The sequence below is a fragment of the Salmo trutta genome, unplaced genomic scaffold (genome assembly GCF_901001165.1).
Source record: "Salmo trutta unplaced genomic scaffold, fSalTru1.1, whole genome shotgun sequence".
NCBI classification, from domain to species: domain Eukaryota; kingdom Metazoa; phylum Chordata; class Actinopteri; order Salmoniformes; family Salmonidae; genus Salmo; species Salmo trutta.
Genome location: NW_021822836.1, coordinates 1 through 23,558, shown reverse-complemented (window position 1 = coordinate 23,558; position 23,558 = coordinate 1). Strand labels below are relative to the sequence as shown.

The 23,558-nt window shown below is 42.2% G+C and overlaps 1 protein-coding gene and 2 long non-coding RNA genes across 53 annotated transcripts; 1 reads left to right on the top strand and 2 right to left on the bottom strand.

Annotated features, from left to right (window-relative positions):
- Positions 1-3,279: 3,279 nt before the first annotated feature.
- On the top strand, positions 3,280-12,294 carry LOC115185201 (protein disulfide-isomerase-like protein of the testis). The gene is made up of 6 exons (XM_029745710.1): positions 3,280-3,294; positions 5,245-5,442; positions 5,719-5,839; positions 8,033-8,214; positions 10,811-10,900; positions 11,412-12,294. Exons 2-6 carry the CDS (start codon positions 5,257-5,259, stop codon positions 11,493-11,495), a joined length of 663 nt encoding a protein of 220 aa, XP_029601570.1. The 5' UTR covers positions 3,280-3,294; positions 5,245-5,256; the 3' UTR covers positions 11,496-12,294.
- Positions 12,295-12,338: 44 nt separating this feature from the next.
- LOC115185202 (uncharacterized) lies at positions 12,339-14,619 on the bottom strand. 3 transcript variants are annotated; one of them, XR_003874911.1, is made up of 7 exons: positions 13,395-14,619; positions 13,147-13,349; positions 13,054-13,115; positions 12,727-12,881; positions 12,561-12,681; positions 12,405-12,483; positions 12,339-12,360 (listed from the first exon to the last, which is right to left on the bottom strand). It is a non-coding gene; the product is annotated as an uncharacterized LOC115185202 (long non-coding RNA). The 3 variants fall into 3 exon arrangements; XR_003874912.1 differs by lacking the exons at positions 12,339-12,360; positions 12,405-12,483 and adding an exon at positions 12,494-12,515 and having other exon boundaries at positions 12,606-12,681; XR_003874913.1 differs by lacking the exons at positions 12,339-12,360; positions 12,405-12,483 and adding an exon at positions 12,494-12,515 and having other exon boundaries at positions 12,606-12,726; positions 12,775-12,881.
- A 6,691-nt stretch (positions 14,620-21,310) lies between these two features.
- On the bottom strand, positions 21,311-23,556 carry LOC115185198 (uncharacterized). 49 transcript variants are annotated; one of them, XR_003874905.1, is made up of 9 exons: positions 22,795-23,513; positions 22,682-22,749; positions 22,333-22,647; positions 21,996-22,254; positions 21,783-21,866; positions 21,665-21,709; positions 21,568-21,612; positions 21,383-21,444; positions 21,311-21,335 (listed from the first exon to the last, which is right to left on the bottom strand). It is a non-coding gene; the product is annotated as an uncharacterized LOC115185198 (long non-coding RNA). The 49 variants fall into 49 exon arrangements; XR_003874908.1 differs by having other exon boundaries at positions 21,665-21,681; positions 21,794-21,866; XR_003874909.1 differs by lacking the exon at positions 21,311-21,335 and having other exon boundaries at positions 21,377-21,601; positions 21,648-21,709; positions 21,828-21,866; ... (1 more) ...; positions 23,099-23,143; positions 23,223-23,513.
- Positions 23,557-23,558: the final 2 nt, after the last annotated feature.

The window sequence follows — 23,558 nt, the reverse complement described above, 5'->3', positions numbered from 1 at the left end:
GGGCCTGAGTTCTGTCACTAAGATAATCAGGATGGGCCTGAGTTTCTGTCACTAAGTTAATCAGGATGGGCCTGAGGTCTGTCACTAAGATAATCAGGATGGGCCTGATTTCTGTCACTAAGATATAAGGATGGGCCTGAGTTTCTGTCACTAAGTTAATCAGGATGGGCCTGAGGTCTGTCACTAAGATAATCAGAGGGGGCCTGAGGTCTGTCACTAAAGTAATCAGGATGGGGCCTGAGTTCTGTCACTAAAGTTAGATCAGGAGGGGCCTGAGGTCCGTCACTAAGAAATCAGGATGGCTGATTCTTGTCACTAAGATAATCAGGATGGGCTCTGAGGTTGATCACTTAAGTTAATCAGGATGGGCCTGAGGGTCTGTCACTAAGATTAATCAGGATGGCCTGAGTTCTGGTCACTAAGTTAATCAGGATGGGCCTGAGTTCTGTCACTAAGATATCAGGATGGGCCCTGAGTTCTGTCACTGAAGATAATCAGGATTGGCCTGAGTTCTGTCACTAAGATAATCAGGATTGGCCTGATTCTGTCACTAAGATATCAGGATGGGCCTGAGTTCTGTCATCTAAGTTAATCAGGATGGGCCTGAAGTTCTGTCACTAAGATAATCAGGATGGGGCCCTAGAGGTCGTGTCACGAAGGTTAATCAGGGATGGGCCTGAAAGGTCTGGCACTAAGATATCAGGATGGGCCTGAGTTACTTGTCACTAAGATATCAGGATGGGCCCTGAGTTCTGTCACTGAGATAATCAGGATTGGCCTGAGTTCTGTCACTAAGATAATCAGATGGGCCTGAGTTCTGTCACTAAGATAATCAGGACGGGCCTGAGTTCTGTCACTAAGATAATCAGGATGGGCCTGAGTTCTGTCACTGAGTTCTGTCACTGAGTTCTGTCTCTAGATAATCAGGATGGGCCTGAGTTCTGTCACTGAGATAATCAGGACGGGCCTGAGTTCTGTCTCTAGATAATCAGGACGGGCCTGAGTTCTGTCACCTCTCTGGGAAATGTGGGACGCTAGCGTCCCATCCGCGGGACACACTATTCAACAGCCAGTGAAATAGCAGGGCGGCAAATTCAAAACAACAAAAATCTCATAATTCAAATTTCTCAAACGTTCAACTATTATATCCCATTTTAAAGATACACTTCTCGTTAATCCATCCACATTGTCCGATTTCAAAAAGGCTTTACGGCGAAAGCATAACATTAGATTATGTTAGGACAGCGCCCGAGACAAGAAAAACCACACAGCCATTTTCCAAGCAAGGAGAGGCGTCACAAAAACCAGAAATACAGCTGAAATTAATCACTAACCTTTGATGATCTTCATCAGATGGCAATCATAGGACTTCATGTTAGACAATACATGTATGTTTTGCTCGATAAAGTTCATATTTATATCCAAAACCCCATTTTACATTGGCCTGTAATGTTCAGAAATGTTTTGCCTCCCAAAACTTCCGGTGAACGAGCACATCAATTTACAGAAATACTCATCATAAACGTTGATAAAAATATTAAACTGTTATTCAAAGAATTATAGATAAACTTCTCCTTAATGCAACCGCTGTTTCAGATTTTAAAAAAAACTTTACAGCGAAAGCACACTTTGCAATAATCTGAATACAGCGCTCAGACAACAACAACAAGCAGTACAGATACCCGCCATTTTGGAGTCAACTAAAATCATAAATCGCATTATAAATATTCACTTAACTTTTATGATCTTCATCAGAATCCCAGTTCCACATAAATGTTTGTTTGTTCGATAAAGAGTCCATTATTTACGTCCAAATAACCTCAGTTTTTTGTGTCGCGGCGTTTAGTCCACTACTCCAAATGCAGGAAGCGCGCGCCAAAATGTCACAAGATTTTTTTTTTTTAAAGTTATATATTTACGTTCGTAGAAATATTTCAAACGATGTATAACATCAATCTTTAGATGTTTTATCGTAAATATTCAGTATATTCCAACCGGGACGATTCAAATGTCTTCAGAAAAGGAAAAGGAACACAACTAAGTCTCACGCAAGCGCGAAAGATCTTGGGGTTTGTGGGTAAATCCTGAGCGGGGCTAATTCAAAATGGCAGCGTTTTTCACACTGAAAGATCTTGGGGGTTTGTGGTAAATCCTGAGCGGGACTAATTCAAATGGCAGCGTTTTCACACTGAAAGATCTTGGGGTTTGTGGTAAATCCTGAGCGGGGTTTGATGGTATAACAAGCACAGTGCCATCCGTTCATGGCCACTCACACTAGTTCTTTAGGGCCCAAACCTTGAATAATCCCCATTGTTCCAGACAGACGTTTTAATCCTCTCCCCTAACAAGTGTTGAATCACGCCATCCTCTCCTCCCCCTCTCTCTCTCTCTGTTTGTCCCTCCCTCCCTCCCCTCTCTCTCCCCCCTCTCTCTCTCTCTCCTCTCTCTCTCTCTGTGTCTCTCTCTCTCTACTCTCTCTGTGTCTCTCTCTCTCTGTGTTCTCTCTCTCTTCTGTGTCTCTCTCTCTCTGTGTGCTCTCTCTCTCTCTCTTTCTTCTGTGTGTTGTGCCTCTCTCCCTCCCTCCCTCCCTCCCCCCCCTCCCTCCCTCCCTCCTCCCTCCCTCCCTCCCTCCCTCCCTCTACAGACAGCCAGCCGTATCCTCTCCTCTCCAGTGTTAAATCACGCCATTCTGTTTGTCATAAGACTGATGAAGGGTTTCAGACCGTCTACTCTGCCTTCCACGCTGCTGCTTCCCCCCCTACGGGGAAAGGTAGTACTACAACACCACTACTATAATATACACTGCTGCTGCCCCTACAGGGGAAAGGTAGGTACTACAACACCACTACTATAATACACACTGCTGCTGCTTGCCCCCTACAGGGAAAGGTAGGTACTACAACCCACTACTATAATACACACTGCTGCTGCTGCCCCCTACAGGGAAAGGTAGGTACTACAACACCCTACTATAATACACACTGCTGCCCCCCTACAGGAGAAAGTAGGTACTACAACACCACTACTATAATACACCTGCTGCTGCTGACCCCTACAGGGGAAGTAGGTACTACAACACCACTACTATACACACTGCTGCCCCCCTACAGGGGAAAGGTAGGTACTACAAACCCTACTATAATACACACTGCTGCCCCCTACAGGGGAAAGGTAGGTACTACAACACCACTACTATAATACACACTGCTGCTGCCCCCACAGGGGAAAGGTAGTACTACAACACCACTACGATAATACATCAACTGCTGCGTGTCTGCCCCCTACAGGGGAAAGGTAGGTACTACAACACAGCTACTATAATACACAACTGCTGCGGCCCGCCTACAGGGGAAAGGGTAGGTAACTACAACACCACTACTATAATAATCCCTGCTGCTGGCTGCTCCCTACAGGGGAAAGGCAGGTACTTGAAGCAACACAACTAACTAAATTGGTCCCAACCTCCCTCCCTCGCAATCCCTCCACCTCCTCCCTCCATTTCCTCCCTCCCTCCTCGCCCTCTCCCGTCCTCCACCTCTCCCTTCCACCTGCTCCTTCCTCGTCTGTCCCTCCACCAGTCCTCTCCCTCCCGCTTCCATCCCTCCCTCCTATCCCTCCCGCTTCCGTCCCCTCCACCTGCTCCCTACCCTCTCTGTCCCTCCACCTCCTCCCTCCCCTCTACGTCCCTCCACCTCCTCCCTCCCCCGTCCCTCTCTGTCCATCTACCTCCTGCCTCCCCTCTCCATCCCTCCACCTGCTCCCTCCCTCCCCTCCCCTCTCCATCCCTCCACCTCCTCCCTCCCCTCTCCCTCCCTCCACCTCCTCCCTCCCCTCCCCTCCCTCCCTCCACCCTCCTCCCTCCCCTCTCCCGCCCACCTCCCTCCCCTACCCTCTCAATCCCTCCACCTCCTCCCTCCCCTCTCCATCCTTCCACCTCCTCCCTCCCCTCTCCTCCCGCCACCTCTCCCTCCCCTCCCTCATCATGCCCGTCCACAACTCCCCTCTCCCCCTCTTCAATCCGTCAACCTCCTTACCCTCCCCTTCTCCTCCTCCCCTACCCACCTCCCTCTCCTTTCCCCTCTCCCGCCGCCTCCTCCCTCCCTCCTTTCTGTCCCTCCTCCCTCCCGACCCTCTCCATATCTGCCCAACCTGCTCCCTACCCTCTTCTGTCCCTTCCAACCTCGCTCCTCCCCTCTTCCATCCCTCCACCGCCTCCTCCCTCTCCAATCCTCCCACCTCATCCTCAAACCTCCGCACCTGTCAATCTCCTCCCTCCACCTCCTCCCTCACATCTCCCTCCACCTCCTCCCTCACATCCCCCTCCACCTCCTCCCTCCCCTCTCCATCCCCCCACCTCCTCCCTCCACCTCCTCCCTCCCCTCTCCATCCCCCCACCTCCTCCCTCCACCTCCTCCCTCCCCTCTCCACCCCCCCCTCCTCCCTCCCCTCCTCCCTCCCCTCTCCATCCCACCACCTCCTCTCCCTCCTCCTTCCCCTCTCCGTCCCTCCACTTCCCTCCCTCCCTCCCTCCCTCCCTCCCTTCCTCCCTCCCTCCTCCCTCCCCTCTCTCTCCCTCCCCTCTCCTCCCCTCCCCGCTCCACCTCCACCTCCTCCCTCCCCTCCTCCCTCCACCTTCCTCCCTCCTCCTTCCCCCTCTCCGTCCCTCCACTTCCTCCCTCCACTTCCTCCCTCCCTCCTCCGCCCCTCCCTCCCCTCCCTCCCCTCCCTCTCCCTCCACCTCCTCCCTCCTCCCTCCTCCTTCCCCTCATACGTCCCTCCACTTCCTCCCTCCTCCTCCCTCCTCCCCCTCCCTCCTCCCTCCCCTCTCTCTCCCTCCCCTCTCCTCCCCTCCCCGCTCCACCTCCACCTCCTCCCTCCCCTCTCCCTCCACCTCCTCCCTCCTCCTTCCCCTCTCCGTCCCTCCACTTCCTCCCTCCACTTCCTCCCTCCCTCCTCCCCTCCCTCCCTCCCTCCCTCCCTCCCTCCCCTCTCCCTCCACCTCCTCCCTCCTCCTTCCCCTCTCCGTCCCTCCACTTCCTCCCTCCCTCCTCCCTCCCTCCCTCCCTCCACTTCCTCCCTCCCTCCTCCCTCCCCTCTCTCTCCCTCCCCTCTCCCTCCCCTCCCCGCTCCACCTCCACCTCCTCCCTCCCCTCTCCCTCCACCTCCTCCCTCCTCCTCCCCTCCCTCCCTCCCTCCCTCCCTCCCTCCCTCCCTCCCCCCCTCTCCTCCCCTCTCCCCCTCCAGGTAGTATTTGTGATGGTAGACGTGGACGAGCCGAGGAACGGTAGAATGTTGGAGTATTTCCGTGTCCGGGAGAGTGAGGCTCCGATGGTGCGATTGGTTAATCTGACGAGTCACGTGACCTATCACCTGCCGTCCGACACACTGGACACGCCCACCGTTATAGCGTTCTGTCAGAGCTACCTGGACGGCACCGCTCAGGTACACACACACACACACACACACACACACACACACACACACACACACACACACACACACACACACACACACACACACACACACACACACACACACACACACCTTCATACACACACCAATTAAACATACTCCACAAGGTCCACACCTTCAATTAAAGGTGTGTGTGTGTGTGTGTGTGTGTGTGTGTGTGTGTGTGTGTGTGTGTGTGTGTGTGTGTGTGTGTGTGTGTGTGTGTGTGTGTGTGTGTGTGTGTGTGTGTGTGTGTGTGTGTAACAGCCTAAGATGCAGAGTGAAGTTCTTCCTGCTGACTGGGATCAGAAGCCAGTTATACAGCTGGTAGGAGACAACCTGGAGAGACTGGCCTTCAATCCTGACAAGACTGCCTTCATAATGTTCTGTAGGTACACACACACACACACACACACACACACACACACACACACACACACACACACACACACACACACACACACACACACACATACCTTATATAGACATACATACACACACACACACACACACATGCCTTATATAGACACACACACACACACCCCACACACACACACACACACACGACGTGGCCCTTTCTGGGTACAGATCGTGGCTTCCCCCCCTCTCTCTCTCTCTCCTACACCCAGTTTCTGTTATCTCAGGTCATAAATTCCCCGGCGGAGACTCTCTCCCCCCCTCTCTCCCCCCCCCCCTCTCCCCCCCCCCCCTCTCTCTCTCTCTCCCCCTCTCTCTCTCTCCCTGGTCATACAGAGAGATACAGAGAGAGAGAGAGACCACAGAGTGAACAAAGGATTTCACATGGCCAAACTCCTAAATCCCCCCCCCCCAAAAAAAGGGAAAATGAAACTTTATGTGGGAATGTGGGAATGTGGGATTGTGGGACGGGTTCGAGGACACTGAAGAGACAGTTATGACGAGTGTGTGTTTCGTTTGGTGACCTCAGCGAAGGACAGGAAACACGCAGAACTATATCTCTGAATTACGGTGTCTGCTAATCTGATTATTGATCTGATTCATGTAATAAATGAATAAAAGATGAAACTATTTGTGAAATGATGTAATGTAACGTTAAACTTTTTTTTAAATGTGAAAGAATTTTGTATTTCCCCCGTTAAAGTTTAGCGAAGTCAGTGAGCACAGACGAGATCTGGCGTCTTTTCTATTGTTAAGTATAAAACAAAGTTTAGTTGAGTTTAGTTTAGACTCAGGTTTGAGTTTAGGCTCAGGTTTGAGTTTAGACTCAGGTTTGAGTTTAGACTCAGGTTTGAGTTTAGATTCGGGTTTGAGTTTAGACACAGTTTTGAGTTTAAACTCAGGTTTGAGTTTAAACTCAGGTTTGAGTTTAGGCACAGGTTTGAGTTTAGGCACAGGTTTGAGTTAAGGCACAGGTTTGAGTTTAGACACAGGTTTGAGTTTAGACTCAGGTTTGAGTTTAGACTCAGGTTTGAGTTTAGACACAGGTTTGAGTTTAGACGCAGGTTTGAGTTTAGACGCAGATTTGAGTTTAGACTCAGGTTTGAGTTTAGACTCAGGTTTGAGTTTAGACTCAGGTTTGAGTTTAGACACAGGTTTGAGTTTAGACTAAGCAAACCCACAGCGTGAGCTGTGATTGCGAATAGTTATTGAATTCCTAACCAATTGATTTTTTATTTTATTTCACCTTTCTTTAACCAGGTGGCCAGTTGAGAACAAGTTCTCATTTACAACTGCGACCTGGACAAGATAAAGCAAAGCAGTTCGACACAAACAACAACACAGAGTTACACATGGAGTAAACAAACATATAGTCAATAATACAGTAGAAAAATAAGTCTATGTACAATGGGGGCAAATGAGGTGAGATAAGGGAGGTAAAGGCAAAAAGGCCATGGTGGCAAAGTAAATACAATTATATCAAGTAAAACACTGGAATGGTAGATTTGTAGTGGAAGAAAGTGCAAAGTAGAAATAGAAATAATATGGTGCAAAGGAGCAAAATAAATAAATAAATAAATACAGTAGGGGAAGAGGTAGTTGTTTGGGCTAAATTATAGATGGGCTATGTACAGGTGCAGTGATCTGTGAGCTGCTCTGACAGCTGGTGTTTAAAGCTAGTGAGGGAGATATGAGTCTCCAGCTTCAGAGATGTTTGTACATTGGCTACACGGCTGGAAATGTTGTTAAACTCTGAGACTATCGATCCCTCTACAGAATAAGAGCAAATCTTAGACGTATAATTACTAGTCTGCAGCTAGAAATTATGTCGACCTGAGACGAGACTACAGACAACCGGCGAAACATCTATTCTATGAGAACATTTCTGAATGGTACTCTATATATATGTTATAATAATTATATTTTTTCTAATCATGTTTATTATGTTTATATATATATGTGTGTTATCCTCCACTTACACACTTAAAACAGCCACAGTAGGTTTCAACTACAGCCTGCATCCTAATTTTGTGTGTGTGTGTGTGTATGTGTGTGTGTGTGTGTGTGTGTGTGTGTGTGTGTGTGTGTGTGTGTGTGTGTGTGTGTGTGTGTGTGTGTGTGTGTGTGTGTGTGTGTGTGTGTGTGTGTGTGTGTGTGTGTGTAGACCTGCCCTACAGCGAAGAGAGTCGTTCCCTGTTCCCGCTGTGGGAGGAGTTAGCCCAGCACTTCCTGGACAGAGAGGATGTTGTCATCGCTCGCATCGACGCCTCGGCCAACGACTTCAACCTGTCGATGAGAGAACGTTACCCTGCCCTTCGATTATTCCCCGCGCTGCACGCAGAGAGGGTACATACACACACACACAAAGACACACACACACACACACACACACACACACACACATATATACACACACACACACACACACACACACACTATACACACACACACACACACTATACACACACTATACACACTATACACACACTATACACACACTATACACACACTATATACAAACTACACACACTATATATACACACACTATACACACACTATATATACACACTATACACACACTATACACACACTATATATACACACACTATATACAGACTATACACACACTATATATACACACTACACATACTATACACACACTATACACACACTATATATACATACACACTATACACACACTATACACACACTATATATACATACACACTATACACACACTATATATACATACACACTATACACACACTATACACACACTATATATACATACACATTATACACACACTATTCACACAGTATATACAGACTATACACACACTATATACAAACTACACACACTATATATACACACACTATACACACACTATATATACACACTATACACACACTATATATACACACACTATATACACACTATACACACGCTATACACACACTATATATACACACACTATACACACACTATATACAGACTATACACACACTATATATACACACTACACATACTATACACACACTATACACACACTATATATACATACACACTATACACACACTATACACACACTATACACACACTATATATACATACACACTATACACACACTATATATACATACACACTATACACACACTATACACACACTATATATACATACACACTATACACACACTATACACACACTATATATACATACACATTATACACACACTATACACACACTATACACACACTATACACACACTATATATACATACACACTATACACACTATATATACACATTATACACACATTATACACACATTATATACAAATTATACACACATTATACACACATTATACACACATTATATACACATTGTACACACTATATATACACATTATACACACATTATATACACACATTATACACACATTATACACACATTATACACACACTATACACACATCATATACACACTATATACACACTATATACACATTATACACACACTATATACACATTATACACACACTATATACACATTATATACACATTATACACACTATATACGCATTATACACACACTATATACGCATTATATATACACACATACATTATATACACACATTATATATACACATTATACACACACTATATACACATTATATATACACACATACATTATATACACACATTATATATACACATTATACACACATTATACACACATTATATATACACATTATATATATACATTATATATACACATTATATATACACATTGTATATACACATTATACACAAATTATATTTACACATTATACACACATTATATATACACATTATATATACACATTATATACACACATTATATATACACATTATATATACACATTATATATACACATTATATATACACATTATATATACACATTATATATATACATTATACACACTATATACACACATTATATATACACATTATATACACACATTATATATACATTATATATATATACACACATTATATATACACATTATATATACACATTATATACACACATTATATATACACATTATATATGCACATTATATATACACATTATATTTACACATTATATATACACATTATATATATATATACACACATTATATTTACACATTATATACACACATTATATATACACATTATATATACACATTATATATACACACATTATACACACACATTATACACACACAGTATGCTTGGGGTCATTGTCCATTTGGAAGACCCATTTGCGACCTTGCTTAAACTTCCTGACTGATGCCTTGAGATGTTGCTTCAATATATCCACATCATTTTCCCTCCTCATGATGCCATCTATTTTGTGAAGTGCACCAGACCCTCCTGCAGCAAAGCACCCCCACAACATGATGCTGCCACCTCCGTGCTTCACGGTTGGGATGGTGTTCTTCGGCTTGCAAGCCTCCCCCTTTTTCCTCCAAACATAACGATGGTCATTATGGCCAAACGGTTGTATTTTTGTTTCATCAGACCAGAGGACATTTCTCCCAAAAGTACGATCTTTGTCCCCATGTGCAGTTGCAAACCGTAGTCTGTCTTTTTTTATGCTGATTTTGGAGCAGTGGCTTCTTCCTTGCTGAGCGGTCTTTCAGGCTACGTCGATATAGGACTCGTTTTACTGTGGATATAGATACATTTGTACGTGTTTCATCCTCCAGCATCTTCACAAGGTCCTTTACACCTGAAGGTACCACGTTCATCTACACAAAACAATAGTACGCAAGTATAAACACCATGGGACCACGCAGCCGTCATACCGCTCAGGAAGGAGACGCGTTCTGTCTCCTAGAGATGAACGGACTTTGCGTGCGAAAAGTGCAAAATCGATCCCAGAACAACAGCGAATATAATCTCTCTCTCTCTCTCCAGGTGGTAGCCTACACTGGTCGGAGGAACCTGAAAGATATGGTTCGGTTTCTGGAGAAAGAGATGGACAGAGCCAAGATGGACAGGGCCCAGGTATGTCACCTTTAACCCCTGACCTCTCCTCTAACCCCTGACCTCTAACCCCTGGTCTCTCCTAACCTCTCACTCACCAGAGGAAACAATTTCAGGGAAACCTTTGAATATCTTAAAGAGGACGTGTCTGTTTTTAATACTGTCTTTCTCTCTCTCCCTCTCTCTCTCTCCCTACCGCTCTCTTTTTTTCTCCCTCCCTCTCTCTCTCTCTCTCTCCCTACCGCTCCCTCTCTCTCTCTCTCTCTCTCTCTCTCTCTCTACCGCTCTCTCTCTCTCTCTCTCTCTCTCCCCTACCGCTCCCTCTCTCTCTCTCTCTCTCTCTCTCCCTACCGCTCCCTCTCCTCTCTCTCTCTCTCTCTCTCTCTCTCTCTCTCTCTCTACCGCTCTCTCTCTCTCTCTCTCTCTCTCTCTCTCTCTCTCTCCCTACCTCTCTCTCTCTCTCTCTCTCTCTCTCTCTCTCTACCGCTCCCTCCCTCTCTCTCTCTCTCTCCCTCTTTCTCTCTCTCTCTAGGAGGAGGAGGATAGGAGGAAGTACATTGAGGCTCAGAAAGCTATTGAGGCCAAAGAAGCAAAAGAAGCCAAAGAGGAGCTGTAGTAATAAACCTGTAGTCCTACACCACCTGTAGTAATAAACCTGTAGTCCTACACCACCTGTAGTCCTACACCACCTGTAGTCCTACACCACCTGTAGTCCTACACCACCTGTAGTCCTACACCACCTGTAGTCCTACACCACCTGTAGTCCTACACCACCTGTAGTCCTACACCACCTGTAGTCCTACACCACCTGTAGTAATAAACCTGTAGTCCAACACCACCTGTAGTAATAAACCTGTAGTCCTACACCACCTGTAGTAATAAACCTGTAGTCCTACACCACCTGTAGTAATAAACCTGTAGTCCTACACCACCTGTAGTAATAAACCTGTAGTCCTACACCACCTGTAGTAATAAACCTGTAGTCCTACACCACCTGCAGTCCTACACCACCTGTAGTCCTACACCACCTGTAGTAATAAACCTGTAGTCCTACACCACCTGTAGTAATAAACCTGTAGTCCTACACCACCTGTAGTAATAAACCTGTAGTCCTACACCACCTGTAGTAATAAACCTGTAGTCCTACACCACCTGTAGTAATAAACCTGTAGTCCTACACCACCTGTAGTCCTACACCACCTGTAGTCCTACACCACCTGTAGTCCTACACCACCTGTAGTCCTACACCACCTGTAGTAATAAACCTGTAGTCCTACACCACCTGTAGTCCTACACCACCTGTAGTAATAAACCTGTAGTCCAACACCACCTGTAGTAATAAACCTGTAGTAATAAACCTGTAGTCCTACACCACCTGTAGTCCTACACCACCTGTAGTAATAAACCTGTAGTCCAACACCACCTGTAGTAATAAACCTGTAGTATAAACCTGTAGTAATAAACCTGTAGTCCTACACCACCTGTAGTAATAAACCTGTAGTCCTACACCACCTGTAGTATAAACCTGTAGTCCTACACCACCTGTAGTAATAAACCTGTAGTCCTACACCACCTGTAGTAATAAACCTGTAGTCCTACACCACCTGTAGTATAAAAACCTGTAGTCCTACACCACCTGTAGAAATAACCTGTAGTAATAAACCTGTAGTCCCTACACCACCTGTAGTAATAAACCTGTAGTCCTACACCACCTGTAGTAATAAACCTGTAGTAATAAACCTGTAGTCCTACACCACCTGTAGTAATAAACCTGTAGTCCTACACCACCTGTAGTAATAAACCTGTAGTAATAAACCTGTAGTGCTACACCACCTGTAGTAATAAACCTGTAGTCCTACACCACCTGCAGTAATAAACTTGTAGTCCTACACCACCTGTAGTAATAAACCTGTAGTCCTACACCACCTGTAGTAATAAACCTGTAGTCCTACACCACCTGTAGTAATAAACCTGTAGTCCTACACCACCTGTAGTAATAAACCTTTAGTCCTACACCACCTGTAGCATAAAACCTGTAGTCCTACACCACCTGCAGTAATAAACCTGTAGTCCTACACCACCTGTAGTCCTACACCACCTGTAGTAATAAACCTGTAGTCCAACACCACCTGTAGTAATAAACCTGTAGTAATAAACCTGTAGTCCTACACCACCTGTAGTCCTACACCACCTGTAGTAATAAACCTGTAGTCCAACACCACCTGTAGTAATAAACCTGTAGTAATAAACCTGTAGTCCTACACCACCTGTAGTCCTACACCACCTGTAGTAATAAACCTGTAGTCCAACACCACCTGTAGTAATAAACCTGTAGTCCTACACCACCTGTAGTAATAAACCTGTAGTCCTACACCACCTGTAGTAATAAACCTGTAGTCCTACACCACCTGTAGTAATAAACCTGTAGTCCTACACCACCTGTAGTAATAAACCTGTAGTCCTACACCACCTGTAGTATAAAACCTGTAGTCCTACACCACCTGTAGAAATAAACCTGTAGTAATAAACCTGTAGTCCTACACCACCTGTAGTAATAAACCTGTAGTCCTACACCACCTGTAGTAATAAACCTGTAGTAATAAACCTGTAGTCCTACACCACCTGTAGTAATAAACCTGTAGTCCTACACCACCTGTAGTAATAAACCTGTAGTAATAAACCTGTAGTGCTACACCACCTGTAGTAATAAACCTGTAGTCCTACACCACCTGCAGTAATAAACTTGTAGTCCTACACCACCTGTAGTAATAAACCTGTAGTCCTACACCACCTGTAGTAATAAACCTGTAGTCCTACACCACCTGTAGTAATAAACCTGTAGTCCTACACCACCTGTAGTAATAAACCTTTAGTCCTACACCACCTGTAGCATAAAACCTGTAGTCCTACACCACCTGCAGTAATAAACCTGTAGTCCTACACCACCTGCAGTAATAAACCTGTAGTCCTACACCACCTGCAGTAATAAACCTGTAGTCCTACACCACCTGTAGTAATAAACCTGTAGTCCTACACCACCTGTAGTAATAAACCTGTAGTCCTACACCACCTGTAGTAATAAACCTGTAGTCCTACACCACCTGTAGTAATAAACCTGTAGTCCTACACCACCTGTAGTATAAAACCTGTAGTCCTAAACCACCTGTAGTAATAAACCTGTAGTCCTACACCACCTGTAGTAATAAACCTGTAGTCCTACACCACCTGTAGTAATAAACCTGTAGTCCTACACCACCTGTAGTAATAAACCTGTAGTCCTACACCACCTGTAGTAATAAACCTGTAGTCCTACACAACCTGTAGTAATAAACCTGTAGTCCTACACCACCTGTAGTAATAAACCTGTAGTCCTACACCACCTGTAGTAATAAACCTGTAGTCCTACACCACCTGTAGTAATAAACCTGTAGTCCTTCACTACCTGTAGTAATGTAGGACTACAGGTTTATTACTATAGGTGGTGTAGGACTACAGGTTTTATGCTACAGGTGGTGTAGGACTACAGGTTTATTAGCTGTCTATCATTAGCAGCTGTCTATCATTGTCTCTGATTGGAAACCATACTTAGGCAGCCTGTTTTTTCCCTGTGTTTTTCATTGGGATCTTGTTCTTGTGCAGCTGTGTTCACGTTTTGTTTCTGTTCCACCTGTTTTCTTGTTTTGTTCGAAGTTCACTAAATAAATATGTGGGACTACTGGCACACTGCGCCTTGGCTGATTTATGACGGGGAATTCGAAGACACTAGTAGAATAAAACCTGTAGTTATAGGAGCTGTAACCTGTAGTATTAAACCTGTAGTTATAGGAGCTGTAACCTAGTAGTATAAAACCTGTAGTATAAAACCTGTAGTATTAAACCTGTAGTATTAAACCTGTAGTATTAAACCTGTAGTATAAAACCTGTAGTATAAAACCTGTAGTATAAACCTGTAGTATAAACCTGTAGTATAAAACCTGTAGTATAAAACCTGTAGTATTAAACCTGTAGTTATAGGAGCTGTAACCTAGTAGTATAAAACCTGTAGTATAAAACCTGTAGTATTAAACCTGTAGTTAAAGGAGCTGTAACCTAGTAGTATTAAACCTGTAGTATAAAACCTGTAGTATAAAACCTGTAGTTATAGTAGCTGTAACCTAGTAGTATAAAACCTGTAGTATAAAACCTGTAGTATAAACCTGTAGTATAAAACCTGTAGCATAAAACCTGTAGTATTAAACCTGTAGTATTAAACCTGTAGTATAAACCTGTAGTATTAAACCTGTAGTATAAAACCTGTAGTATTAAACCTGTAGTATAAAACCTGTAGTATAGAACCTGTAGTATAAAACCTGTAGTATAAAACCTGTAGTATTAAACCTGTAGTATAGAACCTGTAGTATTAAACCTGTAGTATAGAACCTGTAGTATTAAACCTGTAGTATTAAACCTGTAGTATAAAACCTGTAGTATAAAACCTGTAGTTATAGTAACTGTAACCTAGTAGTATAAAACCTGTAGTATTAAACCTGTAGTATAAAACCTGTAGTATAGAACCTGTAGTATAAAACCTGTAGTATAAAACCTGTAGTATAAAACCTGTAGTATAAAACCTGTAGTATAAAAGCTGTAGTATTAAACCTGTAATATAAAACCTGTAGTATAAAACCTGTAGTATTAAACCTGTAGTATAAAACCTGTAGTATTAAACCTGTAGTATAAAACCTGTGGTATAAAACCTGTAGTTATAGTAACTGTAACCTAGTAGTATAAAACCTTTACTATAAAACCTGTAGTATTAAACCTGTAGTATTAAACCTGTAGTATAAAACCTGTAGTATAAAACCTGTAGTATTAAACCTGTAGTATAAACCTGTAGTATAAAACCTGTAGTATAAAACCTGTAGTATTAAACCTGTAGTATAAAACCTGTAGTATAGAATCTGTAGTTATAGTAGCTGTAACCTAGTAGTATAAAACCTTTAGTATAAAACCTGTAGTATAAAACCTGTAGTATTAAACCTGTAGTATTAAACCTGTAGTATTAAACCTGTAGTATTAAACCTGTAGTATTAAACCTGTAGTATAAAACCTGTAGTATTAAACCTGTAGTATTAAACCTGTAGTATTAAACCTGTAGTATAAAACCTGTAGTATAAAACCTGTAGTATTAAACCTGTAGTTATAGTAGCTGTAACCTAGTAGTATAAAACCTGTAGTATAAAACCTGTAGTATTAAACCTGTAGTATTAAACCTGTAGTATTTAACCTGTAGTATTAAACCTGTAGTATTAAACCTGTAGTATAAAACCTGTAGTATTAAACCTGTAGTATTAAACCTGTAGTATAGAACCTGTAGTATTAAACCTATAGTATTAAACCTGTAGTATAAAACCTGTAGTATAAAACCTGTAGTTATAGTAACTGTAACCTAGTAGTATAAAACCTGTAGTATTAAACCTGTAGTATAAAACCTGTAGTATAGAACCTGTAGTATAAAACCTGTAGTATAAAACCTGTAGTATAAAACCTGTAGTATAAAACCTGTAGTATAGAACCTGTAGTATAAAACCTGTAGTATAATACCTGTAGTATAAAACCTGTAGTATAAAACCTGTAGTATTAAACCTGTAGTATAAAACCTGTAGTATAAAACCTGTAGTATTAAACCTGTAGTATAAAACCTGTAGTATTAAACCTGTAGTATAAAACCTGTGGTATAAAACCTGTAGTTATAGTAACTGTAACCTAGTAGTATAAAACCTTTACTATAAAACCTGTAGTATTAAACCTGTAGTATTAAACCTGTAGTATAAAACCTGTAGTATTAAACCTGTAGTATAAAACCTGTAGTATAAAACCTGTAGTATTAAACCTGTAGTATAAAACCTGTAGTATAAAACCTGTAGTATAAAACCTGTAGTATTAAACCTGTAGTATAAAACCTGTAGTATAGAATCTGTAGTTATAGTAGCTGTAACCTAGTAGTATAAAACCTTTAGTATAAAACCTGTAGTATTAAACCTGTAGTATTAAACCTGTAGTATTAAACCTGTAGTATAAAACCTGTAGTATTAAACCTGTAGTATTAAACCTGTAGTATTAAACCTGTAGTATAAAACCTGTAGTATTAAACCTGTAGTTATAGTAGCTGTAACCTAGTAGTATAAAACCTGTAGTATAAAACCTGTAGTATTAAACCTGTAGTATTAAACCTGTAGCATAAAACCTGTAGTATTAAACCTGTAGTATTAAACCTGTAGTATTAAACCTGTAGTATAAAACCTGTAGTATAAAACCTGTAGTATTAAACCTGTAGTTATAGTAGCTGTAACCTAGTAGTATAAAACCTGTAGTATTAAACCTGTAGTATTAAACCTGTAGTATTAAACCTGTAGTATTTAACCTGTAGTATTAAACCTGTAGTATTAAACCTGTAGTATTAAACCTGTAGTATAAACCTGTAGTATTAAACCTGTAGTATTAAACCTGTAGTTATAGTTCTCTGTTGTTTTTAAACCATTCTCGACCATTTAACTCCAACAGTTTATATTATATATTATACTGTTTGTATAATTGATTATTGACACCAATGAAAATATCAGATTTATTGATCAGATCAAATTAAATAAAGTCTGATATATTATACTGTTTGTTTAATTTAATTAAATCAAGTCTGATATATTATACTGTTTGTATAATTTAATTAAATCAAGTCTTCCATTATCATCTTTGACCTGTTTTTGTCGTGATTCTGTTTCAGCTGAAGAGACAGGTCTATATTTACTGCCCCCTTTACTTTCTCCACACACACACACACACACACACACACACACACACACACACACACACACACACACACACACACACACACACACACACACACACACACACTCGCTCTCTCTGTCTCTCTCTCTCTCTCTCTCTCCTCTCTGTCTCTCTCTCTCTGCCTACTCAGAGCGATATGATGCTATTCTGTCCCGTAGTAGCTCGCGCGATCCCGGATGCCTGCACGCGTCCGAGCCTTTTTAACGTCGCAATCTCAGTCGACCCCCCCCCCCCCCACCCCTTCGCGACTGGTGGAAACTGGAAAAAAAAACGGACTCGGACACATGCACGCGCTCTAGTCGTTTCCACATCAGGCCCCGGGGAGGGGATTACAACTGGCGGTGACGCGGGCACAGCTGTCCCGGTGTTGTTTACGTAATAAAGCCGTGATGGTGGTGGTGGTGAAGCGAACTGACGTTAAAAATATCCACCGTTTTTGTTTCGTTTTGATGATGGAGCGGCTGGTGATTACAACGGAATTTAACGGCGGGGAACTGGGAGGAGTGTATAGCTCGAGCTCTACCGTCACATGCACGTAAAAAAAGCACGCAACACAGCTCCGTGAGAAGAGGAAAAAAAAAACATCAGCACACCGGAAAAAAAAACCGGTTTGGAATTACGGTGCGTCTCGCAGCTCTTAACCTCTACCAGGGAGAGGGGTCGTCCCTGCGCGGACAGAGGGCAAACCGGAGAGAGAGAGACAGGAGGGTCGTTATTAACGGGCATCTGTCGGTCTGAGGGGATTCAGACAGCAAGGGGGAGCGAGCCTGTTCTCTACTCGTAGCCGCATCGGAGCCACACCAAACCCCAATACATCTGCTGCTGTGGCCCGCTGACTGACTGGAGGATGAACGGGAGGGATTAACGACGAGGGAGAGAGAGAGGGAGAGGAAGAGAGAGGAAGAGAGAGACAGAGAGGGAGGAAGAGGATGGGTAAGGACCAGGACTTGCTACAGGCGGTGAAGACCGAGGATCTTCTGACGGCGCAGCGGCTTCTCCAGCGACCCAGGGCGGGGAAAACCAGTCAGTACATTTTACATTTACATTTTAGTCATTTAGCAGACGCTCTTATCCAGAGCGACTTACATTAGTGAATGCATACATTTCATACATTATCATACTTTTTATTTTTTTTCCTGTGCTGGCCCCCGTGGGAATCGAACCCACAACCCTGGTGTTGCAAACACCATGCTCTACCAACTGAGCTACAGTACACACACACACACACACACTGGACACACACACACACTGGACACACACACACACACACACACACACACTGGACACACACACACACTGGACACACACACACTGGACACGCACACACTGGACACACACACACTGGACACACGCACACACTGGACACACACACACTGGACACACACACACACTGGACACACACACACTGGATACACTCACACTGGACACACACACACTGGACACACACACACACTGGACACACACACACACACACACACACACTGGACACACACACAAACTGGACACACACACACACACACTGGACACACACACACACTGGACACACACACACACACACACTGGACACACACACACTGGACACACACACACTGGACACACACACACACTGGACACACACACACACACTGGACACACACACACTGGACACACACACACACTGGACACACACACACTGGACACACGCACACACTGGACACACACACACTGGACACACGCACACACTGGACACACACACACTGGACACACACACACACTGGACACACACACACACACTGGACACACACACACACTGGACACACACACACACTGGACACACACACACTGGACACACACACACACTGGCATTGCACACGCACGCAAACGTATGCAGACGCATGCTTCACAACGATATCAGGACAGTGGCGGGGTGTGCGTGTGTGTGTGTTCTCTGTGATGTGTGTGTGTGTGTGTGTTCTCTGTGATGTGTGTGTGTGTGTGTGTGTTCTCTGTGATGTGTGTCTGTGTGTGTGTGTGTGTGTGTGTGTGTGTGTGTGTGTGTGTGTGTGTGTGTGTGTGTGTGTGTGTGTGTGTGTGTGTGTGTGTGTGTGTGTGTGTGTGTGTGTGTGTATCCCGCAGGTTGGGACAAATCCCATGTGATGTCAATAAACACGCGCTTGCACATGTGTGTGAAAGAGAGAGACGATGAGGATGAGGACGATGATGATGATGAGGGAGATGAGGAGGGAATTGATGAGGGTGAGGAAGAGGGTGAGGAAGAGGAGGACGATGACGGAGATGAAATCAAATCAAATCTAATTTTATTTGTCACATGCGCCGAATACAACAGGTGGTGTTGACCTTATGGTGAATTGCTGATTTACAAGCCCTTAACCAAACAATGTACTTTTAAGAAAAATACCTAAAACGAAAATGCATTTCAAAAACTAACAGATAATAAAAACAAATTATTAAAGAGCAGCAGTAAATAACAATAGTGGAGACTATATACAGGGTATTACGGTACAGAGTCAATGTGGAGGCTATATACAGGGTAGTACGGTACAGAGTCAATGTGGAGGCTATATACAGGGTATTACGGTACAGAGTCAATGTGGAGGCTATATACAGGGGGTACCGGTACAGAGTCAATGTGGAGGCTATATACAGGGTATTACGGTACAGAGTTAATGTGGAGGCTATATACAGGGTATTACGGTACAGAGTTAATGTGGAGGCTATATACATTGGGTACCGGTACAGAGTCAAGATGATGATGAGGAAGATGAGGATGATGATGAGAACGAGGAAGATGATGATGAGGGAGATGAGGAAGATGATGAGGAAGATGATTATGAGGAAGATGAGGGAGATGAGGAAGTTGATGAGGGAGATGATGATGATGATGAGGAAGATGAGGATGATGAGGAAGATGAGGGAGGAGATGATGATGATGAGGATGATGAGGGTGATAATGATGAGGATGATAATGATGATGATGAGGATGATGAAGAAGATGGGGATGATGAGGAAGATGAGGAGGAGGAGGATGAGGATGATGAGGATGATGAAGGAGCAGTTTTTGCTGAATGTGATTAGTACTAGTGCTGTTACTGGTCATGTGACATCATGAGGAGCTGCCCATATACTGAAAGGCCTTATAATATAATGCTAACACAGACCTGCTATAATATGGTGCTAATAGACCTAATGCTAACACAGACCTGCTATAATATGGTGCTAATAGACCTAATGCTAACACAGACCTGCTATAATATGGTGCTAATAGACCTAATGCTAACACAGACCTGCTATAATATGGTGCTAATAGACCTAATGCTAACACAGACCTGCTATAATATGGTGCTAATAGACCTAATGCTAACACAGACCTGCTATAATATGGTGCAAATAGGACCTATGCTAACACAGACCTGCTATAATATGGTGCTACTAGACCTAATGCTACCACAGACCTGCTATAATATGGTGCTAATAGACCTAATGCTAACACAGACCTGCTATAATATGGTGCTAATAGACCTAATGCTAACACAGACCTGCTATAATATGGTGCTAATAGACCTAATGCTAACACAGACCTGCTATAATATGGTGCTAATAGACCTAATACTGTTATAGACCTAATATAGACCTAATATAGACCTAATGCTGTTATAGACCTAATTGACTGTTATAGACCTAATACTGTTATAGACCTAATGCTGTTATAGACCTAATATAGACCTAATGCTGTTATAGACCTAATATAGACCTAATACTGTTATAGACCTAATATAGACCTAATACTGTTATAGACCTAATATAGACCTAATACTGTTATAGACCTAATATAGACCTAATGCTGTTATAGACCTAATATAGACCTAATGCTGTTATAGACCTAATGCTGTTATAGACCTAATATAGACCTAATGCTGTTATAGACCCTACTGCTGTTATAGACCTAATGCTGTTATAGACCTAATACTGTTATAGACCTAATATAGACCTAATGCTGTTATAGACCTAATGCTGTTATAGACCTCATATAGACCTAATACTGTATAGGACCTAATATAGACCCTATGCTGTTATAGACCTAATATAGACCTAATACTGTTATAGACCTAATGCTGTTATAGACCTAATATAGACCTAATGCTGTTATAGACCTAATATAGACCTAATACTGTTATAGTCCTAATATAGACCTAATACTGTTATAGACCTAATATAGAACTAATACTGTTATAGACCTAATATAGACCTAATGCTGTTATAGACCTAATATAGACCTAATGCTGTTATAGACCTAATGCTGTTATAGACCTAATGCTGTTATAGACCTAATGCTGTTATAGACCTAATATAGACCTAATGCTGTTATAGACCTAATGCTGTTATAGACCTAATGCTGTTATAGACCTAATACTGTTATAGACCTCATATAGACCTAATGCTGTTATAGACCTAATGCTGTTATAGACCTAATATAGACCTAATACTGTTATAGACCTAATATAGACCTAATGCTGTTATAGACCTAATATAGACCTAATACTGTTATAGACCTAATATAGACCTATTACTGTTATAGACCTAATATAGACCTAAAACTGTTATAGACCTAATATAGACCTAATATAGACCTAATGCTGTTATAGACCTAATGCTGTTATAGACCTAATATAGACCTAATGCTGTTATAGACCTAATATAGACCTAATACTGTTATAGACCTAATATAGACCTAATGCTGTTATAGACCTAATGCTGTTATAGACCTAATGCTGTTATAGACCTAATATAGACCTAATACTGTTATAGACCTAATATAGACCTAATACTGTTATAGACCTAATGCTGTTATAGACCTAATGCTGTTATAGACCTAATGCTGTTATAGACCTAATGCTGTTATAGACCTAATATAGACCTAATACTGTTATAGACCTAATATAGACCTAATACTGTTATAGACTTAATGCTGTTATAGACCTAATGCTGTTATAGACCTAATGCTGTTATAGACCTAATGCTGTTATAGACCTAATACTGTTATAGACCTAATTTAGACCTAATGCTGTTATAGACCTAATGCTGTTATAGACCTAATATAGACCTAATACTGTTATAGACCTAATACTGTTATAGACCTAATGCTGTTATAGACCTAATGCTGTTATAGACCTAATGCTGTTATAGACCTAATATAGACCTAATACTGTTATAGACCTAATATAGACCTAATACTGTTATAGACCTAATATAGACCTAATGCTGTTATAGACCTAATGCTGTTATAGACCTAATATAGACCTAATACTGTTATAGACCTAATACTGTTATAGACCTAATGCTGTTATAGACCTAATGCTGTTATAGACCTAATGCTGTTATAGACCTAATATAGACCTAATACTGTTATAGACCTAATATAGACCTAATGCTGTTATAGACCTAATGCTGTTATAGACCTAATATAGACCTAATACTGTTATAGACCTAATACTGTTATAGACCTAATACTGTTATAGACCTAATATAGACCTAATGCTGTTATAGACCTAATGCTGTTATAGACCTAATGCTGTTATAGACCTAATATAGACCTAATACTGTTATAGACCTAATATAGACCTAATGCTGTTATAGACCTAATACTGTTATAGACCTAATACTGTTATAGACCTCATATAGACCTAATACTGTTATAGACGTAATGCTGTTATAGACCTAATGCTTTTATAGACCTAATATAGACCTAATACTGTTATAGACCTAATACTGTTATAGACCTAATACTGTTATAGACCTAATATAGACCTAATGCTGTTATAGACCTAATACTGTTATAGACCTAATATAGACCTAT